The following is a 23,647-nucleotide window of genomic DNA, read 5'->3' as shown; positions in this document are numbered from 1 at the left end:
CACCATGAGCACAGCATGATAAAATTAAATATATTTTTCTAAGTCTCAGTCTAAGGAGTTTTACTTCTTTTTCTATACGGTGAGCGAGTCTTTTCCAGTCAAAGTTTTCCTTATGTTTTTGAGACCACCGCTACCGTAGTTAAGTTTGAAGAGAGAAAAAAAGGACGAAGAAAGGCGCAACAGTTTTCTCAGTGCTTCAGTGGTGGGCATGTTGTAATTGTTGCCACAGACATACAAAATACAATACTATAACCTAATATTACCGGAAACGCATAGAGCTAGCCCTGAATGACCATAATAAGCCTGTATTTTTCAATAGCTAAAGCACCAAAATGGGTTCCCGCACCAAAATGCGCTGCACAAGGTGCCCCTTTTTTTTCACTTGAGCACCTGCCCCTCTAAATGTCTGTGCACGCCACTGGTAGGAGCCGATCTACATTAGGCCATCACATCATGTATGTGCCATCATGCCATGTCTAACATTCCTGTTAGTGTGCTTTGTCGCCCTCTACAGACAGGGCAGAGAGGACATAAATGACCTGGCCATGAGAGGGCCAGGTGTTGTTTGTTGATTGGAGGTTCACAGTTTTTTACATCTGGTTTTTGTTCTACACCTCCTTCTATTCTCAGTTACAGTTTATATGCTAAAAGTATCTTTATTTTTGTTTGTGGGTTTTTTTGTACACTCTACCGCCTCCCTGTGAGCTGTGGCGTTAGCTGAAGCTAAATAGGGCCTTTACTGTTCCTAATTTAAAGTTTAAACGACATGACATCAGCTTGTGACTGCGACTTGTTCCTGTTCGCGGATGACTCTGATGTACAAGCTCACAATGCGTTGCGATGCAACGTAATGATGAATGAATGAACTTGTAGATCGGCTATTTTCAAAAGATTTTACAGTACATTTTAAACTTGTGAAATGTTACATTCTGCATAACGAGTATAGGTCTACTTTTGCTTTTGGTACTTTATGTAGGCCATATTTTGACGCCAATACTTTTAATGTTTTTCAGCTTTGAGTGTTTGTGTAAACAAATATTGAAGACGAAGAGAGGAAGCAAATTGTGATTGGCCGGAATGAGATGATATATGATGATTAATGTATGATAAGAGCGGCCCTCACTTCACATATTTATTTTATTTAACTTAAAGTATCGACACTGCAATGTATAATTAGCCTAGTGGCCCGGGTAATGCATGTTTTGTCATAATGATCTAAATCTACAAAGTAACTTAGGCCTAACTAATTACATTGTTCAAATAACTGTAGCGGAGTAAAAGGTAGGCCTACAGTATTTGCCTCTGTGGTGTAGAGTAGGCCTATAGCAGTAAAAGTACTGAAAACTGGAAATAGCCTAATCCAGCAAAATAAAAAAGGAAGTAGGCTACTTAAGCTACTTCAGTGGTTCCCAAAGTGGGGTCCAGGACCCCCAGGGGTCCTTGAGGGAGTTCCAGTGACAGTTAGGAAACAAATGGACCCTTATGAGACTGTAGAGTGTACAAATGGAACCATTTGTTCCATTTGTACACTCTACAGAGTTAAATTAACTTTGATTTTACAATATATTGGGGGTCCCAGTCTCCCAGAGATAGAAATGCCATTAAATGGGGGTCCGTAGCCTATAATGCATGTCAGACTGTTATGTTAAATTAAACGGGTTGAGAATCAGAGCCATGATAAAAATCTTCTCTGCCGTATCTTTTCAAATGGGGTCCGCAGGCTGATGAGGGTCCATTTGGGGGTCCTTGACATGAAAAGGTTTGGGAACACTGCTTTACTTTACAGTTTACTTTACACCACTGTTTTTCAAACATTTTCATAGGTGCCATCCCAGCAGCAAGCATGGTCAGGACCTGGACCAATTAGTGATGTCTTGATTGGGGCCAGATCAACTCAAACCAAGACTAGTCAGATCTGGCCGACTGGCCCAGAATATCACCTGCTTTCAACCAACATAGGCACCACATAGACACACGTCCCTGGATGAATCAGGGAGAGTCCGATCATCAAGGTCAGATAAACTTAAGTCAAATCATAACTAGTCAGATCGGCACAGAATTAGCTACATTATCCCATTCTGAACGGGAACCCATTTTTGTGTTAGCATCATGTTATGCTTTAGCTATTGAAAAATAGCAGACCTACAAGCTCATATCGCGCCACCGAGTGGCGCGATACGAGCTTGCAGGTCTGCTATTTTTGAAAAATCGAAGAGCGACTGACATTTTTAGAATCTGATCTCAGGTCAGAATGGGTTCATCAGACCAGTGTGTGTCCAGTGGAAACCTTGTATGAATCTGATCTCAGGTCAGAATGGGTTAATCAGACCAGTGTGTGTCCAGTGGAAACCTCGTATGAATCTGATCTCAGGTCAGAATGGGTTCATCAGACCAGTGTGTGTCCAGTGGAAACCTCGTATGAATCTGATCTCAGGTCAGAATGGGTTCATCAGACCAGTGTGTGTCCAGTGGAAACCTCGTATGAATCTGATCTCAGGTCAGAATGGGTTCATCAGACCAGTGTGTGTCCAGTGGAAACCTCGTATGAATCTGATCTCAGGTCAGAATGGGTTATTTCAACTGGTGAAGACGTCCTGGAAAATCCGTAAAGATCATCCCCCGATATGAGCTGTGATCTGGCCTAGGCCTGAAGGTCACCGGAGTCACCGGAGGACGTCATCATGACGTCATCATGACGTCATCATGACGTCATCATGATGTCATTTGGCTTGCTGGGAAATGTTTCGTTTCGTTTTCAATTATTATTATTAAAGGTATATTCAGTGATTTCACTCAAAAAACCGTAGGTTTCGTTTTTGGCTGTGGGACCCAGCCTTTCGTCCAATCAGGATAAAGAGTCAAAAACGAAACCTAAGGTTTTTTGACCCCCAGGGGTTAACTGGGGACAGGGAGGAACTCCTTATATGGTCAGCACACTCTATAGTAGGGAGGATTATCACAACAAAACAAAAAAATAAGTGATATTTGAATTAAGTGAAATCACTGAATATACCTTTAACGGTAGCATACTTCAAAACATTTTCAAATAACATTCCCCAAAAAAGCAAAGTTTTTCATAAATTAAAAAAAAATCAATGATTTTTATTTATTTTTTCCCCTCCGTAATTTCATGAATAATAATAAAAAAAAATCAATGATTTAGAAAACACATTTGTTTTTGTGTAAAGTTTATTTTCACTAGTTTGGGTCCCGGGCTCACCTCTGTGAGTCTTGCCTGCCCCAGCTGTCTGGAGCTAAAGGGTTTGGGAACCACTGAACACTGCTCAGCGGTTTTCAACCAGTGGTCCGGGGACCACCAGTGGTCCCTGAGGGGCTTCCAGGTGGTCCCCAGCTAAATGATGGAGAGTTTCTAACCAAATGGACCCACGTACGAGGGTCCCTGGGCCAGTACTTTTTTGCAGGGTCCCCATAGCGCACGTGCGTGTGAAATTGTCACGTTTTACGTGTTTTTTCTTTATAACCTAAATTTAACAAAATCAACAGCCATTAATGAAGGGACCCAGGTGCCGTTTTCAGGGCCTCAAACCCAGTACTGTACGGTCCAATTTCCCCGAAGTGGCCCAAGGGCTAATTTGGCCCTGTTGTTTTTTTTTGATTGATTGAAAAATGTATTAACATTTTGCAGAATTATGTATTTAAGCACAAACTCAATACAAAGACTGTTAACTGTGAGTGGACGACCCAATTAAGCATTGCACTTGTTTACAACAGGGTCCACCTTATTGTTCAATTCATCAAAACATTTAGAGACATATACAAATAGACACTTCTATATAGTTAAAGAACAGAACAGGAATTCATCATAAAGGAAGCAAAAAGGGAAAAGATACATATATAGTGAGGGGAAAAGGGGTCTCTTGAGAGCATAAAATTAAACCAAATGGACCCGTAAATCAAGAGTTCAATTGTCGTTTAAAACATCTGCATTACTTAATTTACAAGAAATCCACACAATTAGAGAACGTAGAAGAATTGTTTGCAACGTTTGTCTGTTCTGTTGTGGTCAACGTCAATGCAGCCGCAGCTTTTATTGTGAAGTCCTGACCGGAAGTGCCCTGTGTGTCCGCGTCGTGCGTCTTGACGCTGTTGGTTCTTTTCACTGCATTTCAACTAAAAACCGTTTAGTTGTGATTTCTGTTTTCTCCACAGAAACAAACTGGACCATCTTCTGACCAACATCTTTTAATGCTGGTTCCGATAATAACCCAGCTGTGTATGGGGTTTTTTATTATTGCGTTACATTTATTTATTTTATAGTACAATCCCGTGGTGTCGATTCTTCCTCAGGGTAGATTTATTTTAGATTGTGTGGCATCATCTCATCTAATCTCATCGGGGGGAAAAAAAGAACAAGAAACATTTGTTCCAACTGTAAAAAAAAAAACAAACAACCCAAAACGTTTCTTCGCCGCCCCAGCTATAGCCTTCTCCTTCTTCACAACAACAACAATGTCTGCCTGAGGTAAGAAAGAAACACACAATGCTTTTATAACGGCAAATAAATAACTACAGGGAGGGGATTAGAACGACACGTATCGTAGCCTATGTGTGTGTGTGTGTGTGTGTTGAGTTAAAGGAAAAATAAATGTAGGTCATTGTCTGTGTGCCAACTAACTGCAACCCAACCAACCAACCCCCTTTATTTATAGATTTAAAACATCCACGAGATTTTCCTTATTGTGTATTGTTGTCTACGTTTTCTTACATTACATTATAATGATATATTATAAATCAGCATATAACTGTATACGAAGCCATATCATCATCTGCATTCTGCAGCCATGATCACATGGGCTAAGCCTATATATGCTGTTTAAAAAAACCCACACCATTAGCATTTCTTATTAGTTTTCTACTGGTCTACTACTCTACATTACATTATAGTGATAATATTACAGCATATATCACTTGTTATTATTATTTGAAGCCAGCTCGTACAAATATGAGAGTTAAAAAAAACAAAAACATCCATGATATGTTCTTATTAGTTTATTTCTACTTGTCTACAGATTATCTGGTTTCATACATATATGCTGTAATGATATAATATATCATTCTAATGTAATGCTGGAGACAGACAGAGAAGGGGGTGGGGGGACCAACCAATGGTGTCTGGTGTCTGGTGTCTTCAATGTCACATTTCTTGTGTGGGTGATGTGGATTATCACCATTCTTCCTGCAGACAGACACCCTAATATACTAACAATTGGTTATTGAATGACGGTGATGATTAAATATTAAGCAGGCAGAGCTGTGCAAGGTGGTGGATATTTATGTATGTGTTATTAATTGGTTTGTAATGATCTGTCTCTCTGCATGGGGAAATAATGAGCAAGCATTAACAGATTTGGGTCCAGCTTATAGTGCTGCAGAGTGTGTGTGTGCGTGTGTCAGTGTGTGTGTGTGTGTGTCAGTGTGTGTGTGTGTACTGCAGCACTGACCCCACATGCACTGAAATGTGAACTATATCATCTAAAATGAGCTCTTTGTTGTTATTAATATTAAATAAAGAAACAGTTCATATGATGTTAACGCTAACTTAAAGTGAAATAGCATTCAGCATTAGCCTGGCAATGCTAGCTAGTAGACTACTAGTAGTAATTAACCTTTTAGTTTCTTCTATTTTCACCCCACCACAACGATGTTCCTAAACCAGTTGGAACAAATTAAAAAAGGGCTAATTTCTTTCTTTCTTTCTTTCTTTCTTTCTTTCTTTCTTTCTTTCTTTCTTTCTTTCTTTCTTTCTTTCTTTCTTTCTATTTTCCTTTTGACATCTGCTATAAATTCTTTATTTACCTTTTTATTTAGGGAAGGTTCACTTAGCTCAAATGTCCCTTTTTCTGCAACGCCCTGCGTCACAGTTACATACCGGTACATACACGTATAGCCCCCTGGGAGCTGACCAGTACAACCACAGTCTGATACTGTTGTACTGGGAGCTGACCAGTACAACCACAGTCTGATACTGTTGTACTGGGAGCTGACCAGTGCAACCACAGTCTGATACTGTTGTACTGGGAGCTGACCAGTGCAACCACAGTCTGATACTGTTGTACTGGGAGCTGACCAGTGCAACCACAGTCTGATACTGTTGTACTGGGAGCTGACCAGTACAACCACAGTCTGATACTGTTGTACTGGGAGCTGACCAGTGCAACCACAGTCTGATACTGTTGTACTGGGAGCTGACCAGTGCAACCACAGTCTGATACTGTTGTACTGGGAGCTGACCAGTGCAACCACAGTCTGATACTGTTGTACTGGGAGCTGACCAGTGCAACCACAGTCTGATACTGTTGTACTGGGAGCTGACCAGTACAACCACAGTCTGATACTGTTGTACTGGGAGCTGACCAGTTCAACCACAGTCTGATACTGTTGTACTGGGAGCTGACCAGTACAACCACAGTCTGATACTGTTGTACTGGGAGCTGACCAGTGCAACCACAGCCTGATACTGTTGTACTGGGAGCTGACCAGTGCAACCACAGTCTGATACTGTTGTACTGGGAGCTGACCAGTGCAACCACAGTCTGATACTGTTGTACTGGGAGCTGACCAGTACAACCACAGTCTGATTCTGTTGTACTGGGAGCTGACCAGTACAACCACAGTCTGATACTGTTGTACTGGGAGCTGACCAGTACAACCACAGTCTGATACTGTTGTACTGGGAGCTGACCAGTGCAACCACAGTCTGATACTCTTGTACTGGGAGCTGACCAGTACAACCACAGTCTGATACTGTTGTACTGGGAGCTGACCAGTACCACCACAGTCTGATTCTGTTGTACTGGGAGCTGACCAGTGCAACCACAGTCTGATACTGTTGTACTGGGAGCTGACCAGTACAACCACAGTCTGATACTGTTGTACTGGGAGCTGACCAGTGCAAGTGCATGTGCATTTCCTCCATAAGAATTGAGATCTCAATTCTCACACGGTTCTCATTTTTTCCATGGAAATATTTATTATCTAATTTGTCTTTAGTCTTACAGTTGCTGAACATTACTACGTTCAAAATGTGGCACGTGGAGCCAACTACTGTGGCTTTAAACAGACAACATCAAAGTGCTTGACTAAAACCTCTTGGAAGTCTCTCTCTTGTAGCAAAAACATAAGAGTTTGTCAAAATGAATTGGACAGCCAAGAATTGCGCAGCACTAGGCTGCACGATTCTTGCTCAAATTTAGAAATGAGATTGCATAGTTGTCTAAATCTAGATTTGTGCAGCACTGTAGTGCAGTCTAGCCAAAACAAACGTGTCTCATTGTTAGCTTAACTAAAGTGTTCATTCGTGTGTGTTCACCTATAACGACACTGCAGAACGCGAGACAAGAGCCGCCCAGTCGATAGTTACTTTAAAATCCTTTAAAAAGATACTTCTTCTCCTTGGCCTTCAGTGTCAGCTGAGGTAGCCCTGTTTTTCCCCTCACTGGGGCAAATGCTTTCTTGTTTGTGCTTATTATATTGCCTGCTAATGTCTGTTTATAGTGCACTGTTTGCTCTTTTGTTTTCTTTTCAATGGGTGTGTGGCTGTGTGCAATTCTGCAATATCTATTATGCTCACAAACACATTTTTGTGCAATGCCGTCAACATGAATAATAACAAGACTGGCTCCTATAATGCCATGACTTCATGTGATCTCTCCCAGACTTTCTTGAGGTCAGTCTATGATGACAGTTGTCTGTGACTTAGGATTGATGATGACTCCATATTTGGGGAAATTTCAGTGCAATTCGACCTCCATTCACAACCTAGAGAAAGAGAATGCTAGCAGGTGATCGTCTATGTCCACATATTTGGGCAGTCATTCTGAGTAGGGATGGTTCCGATTTTATCCATGAATTCTCATTTTGGACACATGTACACATCCCTAATTCGGAGCCACTTTGACTTACATTCTAAGAAAATGTAATAGTTAAAATTTGAAATAAAATTATGGTAATGTGTGGCATATTCTCCGTTAGCCCAGGGAACAGATTGCTCCATCTTATCTTATAGAAGGCTACTTCTTAAACCAAAACAAAATAACACAATTCCTAAATGTATTCTTATTTATTCAATTTCCATATGAAAATGTTGAACTTCCAAAATGGACAGGATCACAATTGGATTGGAGCCTTTCCCCCAGACATATCAAAATACCCCCTCATAGCAATATGATATTGATATCTATGCCTCCTGAGTCCTGGCATCTCTTTATATCCTCTTGACCTCTCAAAAAAACCCTCCGTGGACCACAATGGAAATAGTCCACGTTGTCGTTTTCTAAATTAACGACACTTTTGTAAAAAAAAAAAAAAAAAAATTGGAGGGGAAGACACACAGTAAAGGTCGTCGGAATCAGGACTCGAACCCACGACACACTGTCATGCTGGATTACCAGCCAAGGTGCCTGGACCGCTAAGCCGGCCCAGGCCCACTTTTGTCAAGTTTTTAAACTGCCAATATAAAGTATCTGTCATTCAGAGTGAGGAGTTGATGATAAACAATGTATTTCTGTACAACAGGAGAGTCCCATCAGTCTTCTGAAGAATGTCGATGGTCAACATGGAAGCAACCAACATTCTCCCCATTCTGAAGAAGAAACTGGCCTTCCTCTCAGGTACACACACACACACACACACACACACACACACACACACACACACACACACAATTCAATTCAATTCAATTCAATTCAAAGGGCTTTATTGGCATGAGAAAACATACGTTTACATTGCCAAAGCAGAAAGAACAATACAACAATACAGCAATATAATCAAAACAAAAATTATGTACTTCGTCAGAATCTTCAATAGATCAACTTCTATGTACCAAGATCACTCGATGCAGGTATAGTGCAGGAATATACACAATGATTAGTCTTTACGGTGGTTGTGTTCCATTTGATATCCTTCTCCTATCACAGCAACTCACTAATCTTGCTGCTGTGTTTGCACATTGTTGTACTTCGCCCAGCAGATATGGGAGTTTTTTGTCATTGGTCATGTTTTCAAAATCTCCGTGTGTGGTTGTAATCTGTGGGAAGTATGTGTCTCTGATGTCTTGGTACAGTGGACAGATGGTTAGGAAGTGTAGCTCGGTTTCCACTTCATTTAGTGTGCAGTGGGCGCATAGTCTGTCTTCTCTCGGGATACAGGTCTGCCTATGACGGCCTTTCTCGATCGCGAGACTGTGCTCACTGAGTCTGTACCTAGTTAAGATTTGTCTTTGTTTTGGGTCGGTCACGGTGCTCAGGTATTCTGCCACTGTGTATTCTCTGTTTAGGGCCAGATAGCATTCTAGTTTACTCTGCTTTTGTGTTGCACTTTTGTGTTGCACACACACACACACACACACACACACACACACACACACACGTCTTGCATGCGCAGTAGTGCCTCTATGTGCCACCGCGTGCGCATGGTCACGTTGGTTGAAAGTGTTTTAGGTCGTTCATGTATCTGGCCCCAGCTGTGCACTTCCAGAGCCACGCTTCACGCCTTCAGTTATCCCTCTCAGTTCTTCCGGGGGCTTTGACTTTGACTTTGACTTTGACTTTGACTTTGACTTTGACTTTCGGTGTGCCAGCAAGAAGTTTCTTTTTCGTTTATTTATTTCACACAAGAGCGGGTCGTTGATTGAACACTCTGTGGTCTCACTCTGTGTGGTCACATTCGGTTTCACTTAAAATGTTAATTAGCGGAAAGAAGTGTGGTCAATCTTCTTCAGTGTTGCATTGGTCAATGCACACAGTACCACAACGTCCGTCCGTCCACCCAAAGATTTTTCAGGAGCACGCACAATCGCACATGCATCGATTACAGACGGCCCTTAATTTCACACCTCAACCCAGGCTGACGTGTCCCACCGGCTGCATTAACATGGGAATGAGCCTACGAATGCATATCAATGGCCCATTGTGTGACCTATGCTGTAGTAGTGTAGGTGTTAAGGCCCATTGTGTGACCTATGCTGTAGTAGTGTAGGTGTTAAGGCCCATTGTGTGACCTAGTGGTACTAGGTGTTAAGGCCCATTGTGTGACCTATGCTGTAGTAGTGTAGGTGTTAAGGCCCATTGTGTGACCTATGCTGTAGTAGTGTAGGTGTTAAGGCCCATTGTGTGACCTATGCTGTAGTAGTGTAGGTGTTAAGGCCCATTGTGTGATAACTACCGCGGGATTTGTGTAAACAGCAACCTCGGAAAGATCCTCTGCATGATCCTCAACCAAAGAATTCTAAATTTCCTCACAGAAAGCAATGTCCTGAGCAAATCACAAATTGGCTTTCTACCAAAATATCGCACAACAGACCACATTTACACTCTCAACACCCTAATTGACAACCAAATAAACAAAAACAAAAGCAAATTATTCTCCTGCTTTGTCGACTTCAAAAAAGCATTCGATTCAATTTGGCATGAGGGTCTGATGTACAAACTGTTGGAAAGTGGCATTGGGGGGAAAACCTATGACATCATAAAATCAATGTACACTAACAACAAATGCGCAGTCAAAATAGGCGAAAAGCACACAGACTTTTTCCCCCAAAGCCGTGGAGTTAGACAGGGATGCAGCCTGAGTCCAACACTCTTCAACATATATATAAACGAATTAGCAAAAACGTTAGAACAGTCTACAGCTCCAGGCATCCCCCTGGCAAACACAGAAATCAAATGCTTACTTTACGCAGATGACCTGCTGCTGCTGTCCCCAACCAAGGAAGGACTACAGCAGCAACTTGATCTCCTACACAAATTCTCCCAGACATGGGCCCTGACAGTGAACCTAACCAAGACTAAAATCATGATATTTCAAAAAAGGCCCAGCCGCCAAAACCACCAATTTTTCCTAAATACAATCCCACTAGAACAAACAAAAAACTATACCTACCTTGGCCTAAACATCAGCAGCACAGGGAACTACAACCAAGCTGTAAAGGACCTGAGAGACAAGGCAAGAAGGGCATTCTATGCCATCAAAAGAAACATCAAAATAGACATCCCAATTAAAACCTGGCTTAAAATACTGGACTCCGTGATAGAACCAATTTCCCTCTATGGTTGCGAGATCTGGGGACCATTAGCAAACCATGACCTTGAAAAATGGGATAAACACCAAACCGAGACCCTACACACAGAATTCTGCAAATCCATTCTCCGTACCCAGCGAAAAACACCAAATAATGCATGCAGGGCAGAATTAGGACGATACCCACTCATAATCAAAATAAAAAAGAGAGCACTTAAGTTCTACAACCACCTAAAAGAAAGTGACCTTGATGCACTCCATAACAAGGCACTCACACACAGTGAAACTCTAGAGAGATGCCCCCTCAGCCAGCTGGCCCTGGAACTCCGGGCACAAACACAAACAGAGCCACGAGATAGAAAACCCATCGGACTAAACCAAATTATAAAACAGCAAAAGGAAAACTACCTGACACATTGGAAAGAAGCAACACAAAAGCAGAGTAAACTAGAATGCTATCTGGCCCTAAACAGAGAATACACAGTGGCAGAATACCTGAGCACCGTGACCGACCCAAAACAAAGAAAAATCTTAACTAGGTACAGACTCAGTGAGCACAGTCTCGCGATCGAGAAAGGCCGTCATAGGCAGACCTGTATCCCGAGAGAAGACAGACTATGCACCCACTGCACACTAAATGAAGTGGAAACCGAGCTACACTTCCTAACCATCTGTCCATTGTACCAAGACATCAGAGACACATACTTCCCACAGATTACAACCACACACGGAGATTTTGAAAACATGACCAATGACAAAAAACTCCCATATCTGCTGGGCGAAGTACAACAATGTGCAAACACAGCAGCAAGATTTGTGGGCTGCTGTGATAGGAGAAGGATATCAAATGGAACACAACCACCCTAAAGACTAATCATTGTGTATATTCCTGCACTATACCTGCATCGAGTGATCTTGGTACATAGAAGTTGATCTATTGAAGATCCTGACCTTCAATATACATCATTTTTGTTTTGATTGTATTGCTGTATTGTTGTATTGTTGTATTGTTCGTTCTGCTTTGGCAATGTAAACGTATGTTTTCTCATGCCAATAAAGCCCTTTGAATTGAATTGAATTGTGTGACCTAGTAGTAGTACTAGGTGTTAAGCAACGTGACGCGGTGGAGCATCCCTGCCGTCCCACACCAAAAGGGATCAAATCTGCAATGCAACACTGATCTTTCATTACCTTAATAAAGATCTAATTCAGCAGAGTCTGGGGGTTCATATATACCAAAGTGCATCTGGCGCTGCCGAGCGTCTATACATTATGAATATGAACGCGTGTTGTCTCCGCTGTGTAATCCCGAGATGAGGTTTCACTGCCTGCAAAGGTAGATGTTTTTTTTTATACCGGTCCCGAAAATCTGAGAGCAGGTCCCCCCCGATCTTTACTTTTTGGATACGATGTGCAGAAAGAGAATTGTTCATCGTGGCAAATATGCGCCGGTGTCCCTCTCTGCCGGTATACCGCTTGAGTGGACCCTCATCTCAGAGCTACATAGTGGGGGCGGCAGAGGGCGGCATCTGTCCACAGTTAGATCCCATTTACACTGGCAGACAAATCCAGCCTGAATTAGATCTGTGCCACATCCAGATTGGAATCCGGTTTGTTTAAATGAGTCTAAACACAAACAAGTCACATGGAATCTGATTTGAGCCGGATTCCATGTGACTTGTTTGTGTTTAGACTTAGGGCTAAAATAACCAATTTGAGAAATAAATCGGATCTGAATCAGATTTTACTGGACGTGTCTGCAGTCTAAATGGGTCCTTAGTGTTGTGCGGGAAGACTGGTGAAGTGCTACGCGTCCTCCCGTTGGGGGCTCCTCTGTCCTCACTGGCAGGTGAGCCAGGCCAGTTAGGATACAACAGTACGTCCTCCTCCCCCTGGGGGCTCCTCACTGGCAGGTGAGCCAGGCCAGTTTAGGATACAACAGTACGTCCTCCCTCTGGGGGCTCCTCACTGGCAGGTGAGCCAGGCCAGTTAGGATACAACAGTACGTCCTCCCCCTGGGGGCTCCTCACTGGCAGGTGAGCCAGGCCAGTTAGGATACAACAGTACGTCCTCGCCCTGGGGGCTCCTCACTGGCAGGTGAGCCAGGCCAGTTAGGATACAACAGTACGTCCTCGCCCTGGGGGCTCCTCACTGGCAGGTGAGCCAGGCCAGTTAGGATACAACAGGACTGACAACAAAACAGAAATGTGTGTGGGGAGGATCAATTAGCATAATGACTACAATAAGCCTCTCCGACCTACTTACATTGGTTGAGCGGCATCACCCAGGGCTCTGTGCTAGGTCTGTTAGTATTTCTCAATTTTCTCTCTACACCAAACGAAATCACATCACTGAAAGTAGCCATACATAGGTTTAGTACACTACACAGCATTGTCAGCTCGTAGATCTGCTATTTTTCTTAAGCCGTTGTTGTTATAGGTTAATACTGAACAGTGTGCCTTGGACTATGTTTAAGTTCGCCTACAGCACCTATATGTTTTTTACAGAGGAGAAAATGACCACTAAAGGTGATGTTTTGACCAGTCTTTGGCTTGAAAAACGTCACCTTTGGTGTGGACTCTGATTCTCTTAGTATGTGACGTGTCTCTTCCCAGGCCCAGCACCTGGTACTCTGGATGTGCGTGTTTTATTCACTGTTTGCTATAAAGTAACACAGACTTAAAATGTTGTACAACAATAATAACGACCGGGTCGGTAGTATTACTCCATCTTACTCCACTGCTAGGCTACGGTAGCGATACAAGCTCTCAACAGCCCATTTGTGCCAACATTCACCAGTAAAAAGTGTGACAGGAGATGACGGGAGGTGTGTAGAGAGGGGAGGGATTTATTGCAGAGAAAGTACTTATCCTCCAAGAGTGACTGTGATTCTGTGAACTCACTTTGCTTTATCGCTGAACGAGGCTGTGTTTGACATTACAATTACAAACACTACAGTGCCACAGTACTATTATGCCTTTTCTGCAACCAAAACCAAGATAAGGAACAAGACGCAGCCTGTGCAAAATAACATCAGAGAGACGCAGTGAAATGTACCGGCCCCTCCTAGAGTTCATGTAGAAGGTAATGAATTCAGGAAATCCCATGTACTGTATATATTATTATATTAACATTTACTATGACTTACAATAAGCAAAAACAGAATGCATCACATCACATACATAAAAAGTAGTTATCATGAAACATGCGTAAGCTAAGAGCGTAACAGTGGAATATCTATATAATGACATACTATACTATACATTAGCGATGCACCGAATATTCGGCAGCAGAAAATATTTGGCAGAAAATGGCTAAAAATGCATTTTCGGCCTATTCGGTTTCGGCCCGAATAGGCAGAAAATATTTCACCGAATAGTGTATGCAATTAATGCATTCAAAAGAGCTGAATAGGCCCAGGCCGTAGCGTAACGGTCTGGGCACCGGACTGGTGATCCAGTCGCGGTGTGCCGCGGGTTCGACTCCCGGACCCGACACGGCCTTTACCGCATGTCATCCCCCCATCTCTCTCCCGTTTCCTGTCAGCCTACTTTCTATCCCTTAAAAAATCAATAAAGGCGTAAGCCACAAAAAAAATATCTTAAAAAAAAAAAAAAAAGAGCTGAATAAATGTTTTATGGACCCATATAATAGTGATTATAAGTTAAGTTTTGCCATGAATCAGGTAGCTTTAAGGTACTACCATGACAGCAATGGTAGGAAAAAAGGTTTTCGGCGAACTGTTTCCTATATTCGGTATTCGGTTTCGGACAAGAATTTCCATTTCGGTGCATCCCTACTATACATATATATACTATAAAGTGCCATGACTACATAAAATGAAAAGTCTGTATAAGTCTGTATAAAATCTATCTTAAGTCTACATACAGTTCTATCTACGGGGCTATAGGGTAAGTGCTACGGGCCATGGTGGAGTCTGAAGAGGTGGGTTTAGGGTTAGGGTAAGTGCTACGGGCCATGATGGAGTCTGAAGAGGTGGGTTTTCAGACTACGGCGGAAGATTGGGAGTGAGGCTGCTGTTCTGATTGTAATGGGATTATGGGAAGTGCATTCCATAGTTTTGGAGCCAGAAGGGAGAAGAGTTTGGGACGTGTGGAGCGTTGTCCCGGCGTTTTTAGTGAAGGCTGGCTGATCTGAGTGAGCGGGACCTGTTGTGTAATGTAACTTTGATAGATCTATTGGTTATATTGGAAATCCTTTTAAAGGTTAAAACCCAAATCGGCTGCATAATTCCCAATATCAAATCAAGTCAAAATGGTGGCTGTTCTATAATGTGGGCCAAACTGATTAATCTCTCGGCCTCTAATCCATGCTTCGTACTGCAGCACCACACCAGGGCCGTGTGCTGTGCACTCATGCATGCGAGGCACCACGAGTGAAGAACGGTGTCGCTCGCCTCGGAGCTATTTTTAATGATTTTAAATACAGGGACCTTACTGTGTGGAACAGCCTTCTACTTAAGATTAAACTGTCACAATACAGATGGGGGCTTTAGAGGCCTGCAGGTCTACTCTGGGCTTATCTCTGGCCGGGCTATGATAACCAGTTGGGGAAATGATAGACTGGTGTCGTATGGCAGTGACTGCTGCTCAAACCTTTTTATGTCAAGGACAAGGACCCCAAAAGGAAATGTATGTGGCTGCCCCATCTCAAAAATATTTTGTGCCAGGAACCGTTAGAAAGGAAAGGAAAGGTACTATGTTCACCCAGGGTAACTGGACTAAGCTCAAGAACGTGTTTACAGCCAGGCCCTGCTCATAGAACATTTCATGGTAGGGGTTCAATGCCTTGTCCAAGGGCACTTCAGCGGTGGTAATTGTAACGTGCCGGTCCGGGGATACGAACTAGCGACCTTCCGATATCAAGACCGCTCCGCAAACCGTTCGGCCACCGCTGCCCTAGCAATGATGTGAATGTGTACTGAATCGAGCAACTTCAAAACTGCCTGGGGTGTTCACATACAGTAAGCCTGAGTAGTAGTGGAAATTCCAAAAGTATTTTTTTTAGAGTGAAATATTAAAGTGTTTCTCACTTTAACCCATTCTGAACGGGCACCCATTTTGGTGTTGGCATCATGTTATGCTTTAGCTATTTAAAAATAGCAGATCTACAAGCTCATAGCGCGCCACCGAGTGGCGCGATACGAGCTTGTAGGTCTGCTATTTTTGAAAAATCAAAGAACGACTGACATTTTTTAGAATCTGATCTCAGGTCAGAATGGGTTAATCAGACCAATGTGTGTCCTAGTGGAAACCTCGTATGAATCTGATCTCAGCTCAGAATTGGTTAATATTTAATTTTATTCCCTGGATTTGTCTTCTCCGTCCATAACATCTAATCAATCAATCAATCAATCAACGGCATTACGTAGAATTTCCCCCCCGTATCGCTACTTCCGAGCGACATGGGACATGAGTTTTGTCGTCGGTGTTGAACAGACTTGTGAAGACAAATATGGAGACGATAAAGATTATTATGAACCCAACCTGGCTACAACAGGCTTTATGACGGCCCGCCCTGGAGAAAAGAACGCAGTGCCAGTGACCTGCAACACGCCGGTTATCAAAAATCAATGACCTGGCTATGATATGTTGTCTATAGCCTAATTAGTAGCAGACATGGGCAGGGTGTGATTTGCTGGGGGTGGGGGATCCAAGCCTCGAGGCACGGACGCATGTTTTCTTCATAAACTAACGACCTACTTCATTGCGTGTGCATCGGGTCAGAAACTGGTCTTGTGAGATGAAGTGGAAACTGAGCTACACTTCCTAAGCGAATCTCCACTGTACCAAGACATCAGAGACACCTACTTCCCACAGATTACAATCACCCAAGGAGAGTTTGAAAACACGACCAATGACTCCCATATCCGCTGGGCCAAGTACAACAATGTGCAAACACAGCAGCTGTCATATGGGAGAAGGCTATCGAATGGAACACAACCACCCTAAAAACTAATCATTGTGTGTATTCCTGCATCATCTGCATCGAGTGATCTTGGTACATAGACATAGATTTATTGGAGATTCTGACTTTCAATTGTACATACATTTTGTTTTGATATTGTTCCACTTTTTGCTTTGGCAATGTAAACGTATGTTTTCTAAATCCCTTTGAATTGTCTCACAGAAGTAGGAATAGCATATTGTTGCTGTCGGGACGGGCAGTCAATACGTTATTAATCGTATAGCCTATTTCATTCTGTTATTTTCTCTATTAGCCAAATTATGTCTAACAGTACAGTCTGTGCAACAGTACAGTAAAGAACCTGGGGGTCATTATTGATTCTGAATTGAATTTTAATTCACACATTAATCATGTTACCAAGATTGCCTTTTTTTCACCTTAGAAATATTGCACGAATCAGAGCCTATTTGTCTTTGGACGATGCAAAAACGCTAATCCACGCCTTTGTTTTTTCTCGGCTTGATTACTGCAATGCACTTTTTTCAGGACTGCCTAAGAAAACAACTGACAGATTACAACGTCCAAAATGCAGCAGCCAGAGTTTTAACTAGAACTAAGATGAGAGAACATATTACTCCAGTTTTGGCTTCACTCAAAGCTCTCAATGGTCTCCTTCCTACCTACATGACTGCCTGCTTAAATATGTCCCAAACCGCCCCCTAAGGTCTTCCACTGCTGGCCTGCTCGCTTTGCCTAAAAAAATGGCAACTAAAAAATACGGGGAATCAGCTTTTTGCTTCTACGGGCCGTCGGCATGGAACAAGCTCCCACTGTACCTTCGTCAGGCAGCCTCTGTAGACATTTTGAAAGCTCAGCTCAAGACCCACTTCTACAACATTGTTTTTAATTGATCTTTAATTTTTTGTTATTCATGTCCTCACTGTATTGCATTACTGCTTGTTTTTTAATGTCGTTGCCTTGCTTTTCTTTTTTTTCTCCATTGTTCTGTAAAGCACTTTGAGCTGCATTTCATGTCATGAAAGGTGCTATACAAATAAAGTTTTATTATTATTATTATTATTATTAAGCTGCTGAGGAAGGCAGAAGCCAAAATGCTTGTCTTCTTTGGTTGTACAATACATCACAGGCCTGATTTGTTTACTAAGCCTTTCCTTTTCCAAAATTCATGCCAAAAACACAATAAAATCATTCATTAAAATAATTGGAATCATTCTAATTCAAGTAATCGTCAACTAAAATGCTGTGATGGTGACAGCCCTGCCTCTCACTGCCTTTCATGTCTGTGCTTGATTTTGACAGCAGATTTTGTAAAATTTGTAAAATGACTAATGCCTGATTTTACACTTGGTTGCATGCTGAAAATCTTCTCCACTAGTCCCTTTTTAATCTATTTTAGTTCGACTGGATCTCTTCTCCACTATAGTCCCTTTTTAATCTATTTTAGTTCGACTGGATCTCTTCTCCACTAGTCCCTTTTTAATCTATTTTAGTTCGACTGGATCTCTTCTCCACTATAGTCCCTTTTTAATCTATTTTAGTTCGACTGGATCTCTTCTCCACTATAGTCCCTTTTTAATCTATTTTAGTTCGACTGGATCTCTTCTCCACTATAGTCCCTTTTTAATCTATTTTAGTTCGACTGGATCTCTTCTCCACTATAGTCCCTTTTTAATCTATTTTAGTTCGACTGGATCTCTTCTCCACTAGTCCCTTTTTAATCTATTTTAGTTTGACTGGATCTCTTCTCCACTAGTCCCTTTTTAATCTATTTTAGTTCGACTGGATCTCTTCTCCACTAGTCCCTTTTTAATCTATTTTAGTTCGACTGGATCTCTTCTCCACTAGTCCCTTTTTAATCTATTTTAGTTCGACTGGATCTCTTCTCCACTAGTCCCTTTTTAATCTATTTTAGTTCGACTGGATCTCTTCTCCACTAGTCCCTTTTTAATCTATTTTTATCGACAAAATTCTAACGTCTTATCTTGGTTTTAGTTTAGTTTTCGTCAGTGCAAAAAGGTAGTTGAGGGTATAGGTTTGTTTTTGTCATAGTTTTAGTCGACTAAATCAGTGGTTCCCAAAGTGGGGTCCGGCCGTCCGGGGGCCCACAGGGGTCCTTGAGGGAGTTCCAGGGAATCCCCAGCTAAATGATAGTTAGGTATCCAAATGGACCCTTATTGGGCTGTAACTCGGTGTACAAATGTAACCAATTTATACACTCTTAAGTGTTAAATTAACATTGATTTACATCAGGGTCCCAGAAATAGAAATGCCATTAAATGGGGGGTCCGTAGACTAATGCATGTCAAACTGGGGGGGTCCTTGAAATAATTTTTTTTTACTGCTAGAGCCGTAAAAATCTTCACTTATGGGGGTCCCTGGCATATCTTTTCTAGTGGGGGGTCCGCGGGCTAATTGGTGTCAATTTGGGGGTCCTAGGCATGAAAAAGTTTGGGAACCACTGAACTAAATCAACACTGCTGTGTTGTTGGTGTTCCTGCTGACGGCAGCCATTAGGCCGTCACAGTGTTGGTTCCAGGTAACCCCCTCCCCTCCCCTCCCCTCCCCTCCCCTCCCCTCTCCACTCCCCTCCCCTCCCCTCCCCTCCCCTCCCCTCCCCTCCCCTCCCCCAGGGGAGTTTGGCATTACGAACACCAAAGTCATCAAAGTGCATGTGCACACATAGACATCAAAGGGGGCTTGCTTGAGCCCCTGCCCTTTTTACCCATCTGTAAGAAAAAATCACACCCGTGTTTAGTGAGCGGTGCAACTCCGTGTGGGGGTCCGTGTGGCGGGGGTCCGTGTGGGGGTCCGTGTGGGGGTCCGTGTGGGGGTCCGTGTGGGGGTCCGTGTGGGGGTCCCCACACTTCCAGAGCCCCAGGAAATAGGGGTTACCTGGAACCAACACTGTGACGGCCTTCTTATCGAATTTAACTGTCTGTCTGTCTGTCTGTCTGTCTGTCTGTCTGTCTGTCTGTCTGTCTGTAGGAGGGAAGGACAGACGCAGTGGCCTGATCCTGACCATCCCGCTGTGTTCGGATCAGACCAGCATGGAGGAGCTGAGCACCACACTCAACTACCTCCTGTCTATACCCAGGTACACTCACACTCACACTCACACACTTACACACACACACTCACACTCACACTCACACTCACACACTCACACGGCGGCAGCAGTGGCGGCTCAGGGGTAGAGTGACTGGATGGGAACCGCAAGGTTCCCAGTTCAATCCCTATGGGCTGACTGAGTTGGTGTCGAAGTGTTCTTGAGCAAGACTATGAACCCCTAATTGCTCCCAATGTGCAGGTTGGTGCCTTGCATGGTTTCCGCTGCCATCGGTGTATGAATGTGTGTGTGAATGGGTGAATGTAATGCACAATCTATGTAAAGCATACATCTGGTGTTCCCCAGGGCTCTGTCCTTGGCCCCATACTGTTCATTATATACCTCCTCCCACTTGGCTCAATATTCCGCAAACATAACATAAATTTCCACTGTTACGCGGACGACACCCAGCTCTATGTCTCCTCCACACCTACCTCCACCCTCCCACCACCCTCCCTCTGCGCCTGCCTTCACGAAGTCAAAGACTGGTTCACCTCATCCCTCCTCAAACTAAATGGCAATAAAACAGAGTTAACCCTCATTGGCACCAAATCCTCACTCACCAAGCAGCCCAGTTTTACACTCACCATAGATAACTCCTCGGTTTCCCCTTCCCCCCAGGTCAAGAGTCTGGGTGTCGTCCTCGACAGCACCCTATCTTTTCATACCCACATCAATAACACCATCCGGTCAGCCTACTTTCACCTCCGCAACATCAACCGCCTCCGCCCTTCACTCACCCCCAACAACACTGCCATCCTAGTCCTTTCTCTGGTCATCTCCCGCCTCGATTACTGCAACTCCCTTCTCTTCGGTCTCCCCCACAAACTCCTCCATAAAATCCAACTGGTCCAGAACGCTGCAGCCCGCATCATCACCAAAACCCCTGCCATCTCCCACATCACCCCCGTTCTTCACCAACTCCACTGGCTACCCATCAAATACCGCATAGACTACAAGATCCTCCTCAACACATTCAATGCCATCCATAACCTCTCCCCCCCTTACCTGTCTGATCTCATCCATATCAACACTCCCACCCGGTCACTCAGGTCTGCCTCCTCCACCAACCTCACTGTTCCCCCAGCTCGTTTGTCCACCATGGGGGGTAGAGCTTTCAGCCGCTCTGCCCCTCGCCTCTGGAACAGCCTTCCCCCCGACATCCGAAACATGGACTCACTCCCCACCTTCAAATCCCACCTCAAAACTCACCTTTTCAGACAAGCCTACTCCCACCTTGAGTAGAAGTCTGCTGCAGGCCTTTTGTGTGTATTTTAAACTTGCTGTATTTTTAAACTTGCTTTATTGTTTTGTATTTTTCTGTTTTGTTAGGCGACCTTGAGTGACCTGAAAGGCGCCATATAAATAAAATGAATTATTATTATTATTATTATTAAAGCGCCTTGGATAAAGGTGCTATATAAATGCACCATTTACACATACCCGCACACGCATAACATGCACTCATGCATGGGTGTACGCACGCACGCATGCACGCAAAAATAGTAACTATCTTGTTCCCCTGTGTCTTTCACAGTGAGAAGTGTAAATCTCGTGGTTTTACTGTCATCGTGGACGGTCGTAAATCTCAGTGGAACATCGTGAAGACGGTGGTGCTGATGTTGCAGGTAGGAGGACATTAATTCTGACACCAGTCCAGTAGATGGGTAGGACACCATTAAAGGTGCAATATGTGATATAATTAGCGTTAAAATAAGTGTTAGATACTAAATGGCTCTATATTCAGATCATTGCTGAGTGTTTGTGTGTCTCTCCAGTCTCCATCTCTTGCTTGAATGCATCTTCAGGTTGGGAATGGGATATACACTTTATACATTCAGGAGAGTGTATATTAACCCATTCTTACCTGAGATCAGATTCATACGAGGTTTCCGCCGGACACACACTGGTCTGATGAACCCATTCTGACCTGAGATCAGATTCTAAAAATGTCAGTCGCTCTTCGATTTTTCAAAAATAGCAGACCTACAAGCTCGTATCGCGCCACTCGGTGGCGCGATATGAGCTTGTAGATCTGCTATTTTTAAATAGCTAAAGCATAACATGATGCTGACACCAAAATGGGTGCCCGGTCAGAATGGGTTAATATTATATGATACAGGATGAACAAGCGATATTGTGAGTGACTGAACAAAGATTTTAGCAGACATGTTGAACTGGAATGTAACCTGATAAATGGATGCTCCCTCCTGATTGGAGACCCCTTTCACTGAGCAAACGCTACTATCACAACACAATGTAGAGCTTTAACAAATCTTTTAACAAAAAACGCTTAGTTTTAAAACTTTATGACATTATCTTGACTGTGTGCGTGTGTGCGTGTGCGTGTGCGTGTGCGTGCAGAGTGTCATTCCAGCAGAGGTCTCATTGGTGTGTGTGGTGAAACCAGATGAATTCTGGGATAAGAAAGTGACTCATTTCTGCTTCTGGAAAGAGAAGGACCGCCTGGGCTTTGAGGTGAGATCCTATTGGCTGTCTGTGCACCGTAGTCCCACCCCCTCGGTATGATTGATAACCAATCAGACTCTGACAGGGACAATATTTGTTTGTCACACCACTACCGAGATGTATAGATAAGTTATCCAATGATTACCGGTAGTTATCAAGAAGAGAAGAACCAGAAGAGAAGATTTCTGACGGAAGCATTTATATTTTACTCATGATAGAGCTTCCGTTGCTCCAGACTGTATGATGGAAGCATTTATATTTTACTCATGATAGAGCTTCCGTTGCTCCAGACTGTATGACGGAAGCATTTATATTTTACTCATGATCAGAGCTTCCGTTGCTCCAGACTGTATGACGGAAGCATTTATATTTTACTCATGATCAGAGCTTCCGTTGCTCCAGACTGTATGACGGAAGCATTTATATTTTACTCATGATAGAGCTTCCGTTGCTCCAGACTGTATGATGGAAGCATTTATATTTTACTCATGATGGAGCTTCCGTTGCTCCAGACTGTATGACGGAAGCATTTATATTTTACTCATGATAGAGCTTCCGTTGCTCCAGACTGTATGATGGAAGCATTTATATTTTACTCATGATAGAGCTTCCGTTGCTCCAGACTGTATGATGGAAGCATTTATATTTTACTCATGATGGAGCTTCCGTTGCTCCAGACTGTATGACGGAAGCATTTATATTTTACTCATGATAGAGCTTCCGTTGCTCCAGACTGTATGACGGAAGCATTTATATTTTACTCATGATAGAGCTTCCGTTGCTCCAGACTGTATGACGGAAGCATTTATATTTTACTCATGATCAGAGCTTCCGTTGCTCCAGACTGTATGACGGAAGCATTTATATTTTACTCATGATCAGAGCTTCCGTTGGTCCAGACTGTATGACGGAAGCATTTATATTTTACTCATGATAGAGCTTCCGTTGCTCCAGACTGTATGACGGAAGCATTTATATTTTACTCATGATAGAGCTTCCGTTGCTCCAGGCTGTATGATGGAAGCATTTATATTTTACTCATGATCAGAGCTTCCGTTGCTCCAGACTGTATGACGGAAGCATTTA

At 43.0% G+C, this 23,647-nt stretch overlaps 1 protein-coding gene across 1 annotated transcript in view; it reads left to right on the top strand.

The window, feature by feature from the left end:
• Positions 1–4,176: 4,176 nt before the first annotated feature.
• Positions 4,177–23,647, top strand: part of sestd1 (SEC14 and spectrin domains 1) — a 44,626-nt gene continuing 25,155 nt past the window's right edge. The window contains exons 1-5 of the mRNA XM_083777370.1: positions 4,177–4,483; positions 8,536–8,630; positions 19,972–20,080; positions 21,630–21,720; positions 22,457–22,570. Coding sequence (XP_083633496.1) covers positions 8,561–8,630; positions 19,972–20,080; positions 21,630–21,720; positions 22,457–22,570 — 384 coding nt within the window. The 5' untranslated portion in view covers positions 4,177–4,483; positions 8,536–8,560. The remainder of the gene's footprint in view (positions 4,484–8,535; positions 8,631–19,971; positions 20,081–21,629; positions 21,721–22,456; positions 22,571–23,647) is intronic.

The sequence above is a fragment of the Protomyctophum parallelum genome, assembly GCF_964188405.1.
Source record: "Protomyctophum parallelum genome assembly, chromosome: 11".
In the NCBI taxonomy this organism is placed as follows: Eukaryota; Metazoa; Chordata; class Actinopteri; order Myctophiformes; family Myctophidae; genus Protomyctophum; species Protomyctophum parallelum.
The sequence above is the reverse complement of the archived record's forward strand: the minus strand, read 5'-3'. Positions and strand labels throughout refer to the sequence as shown.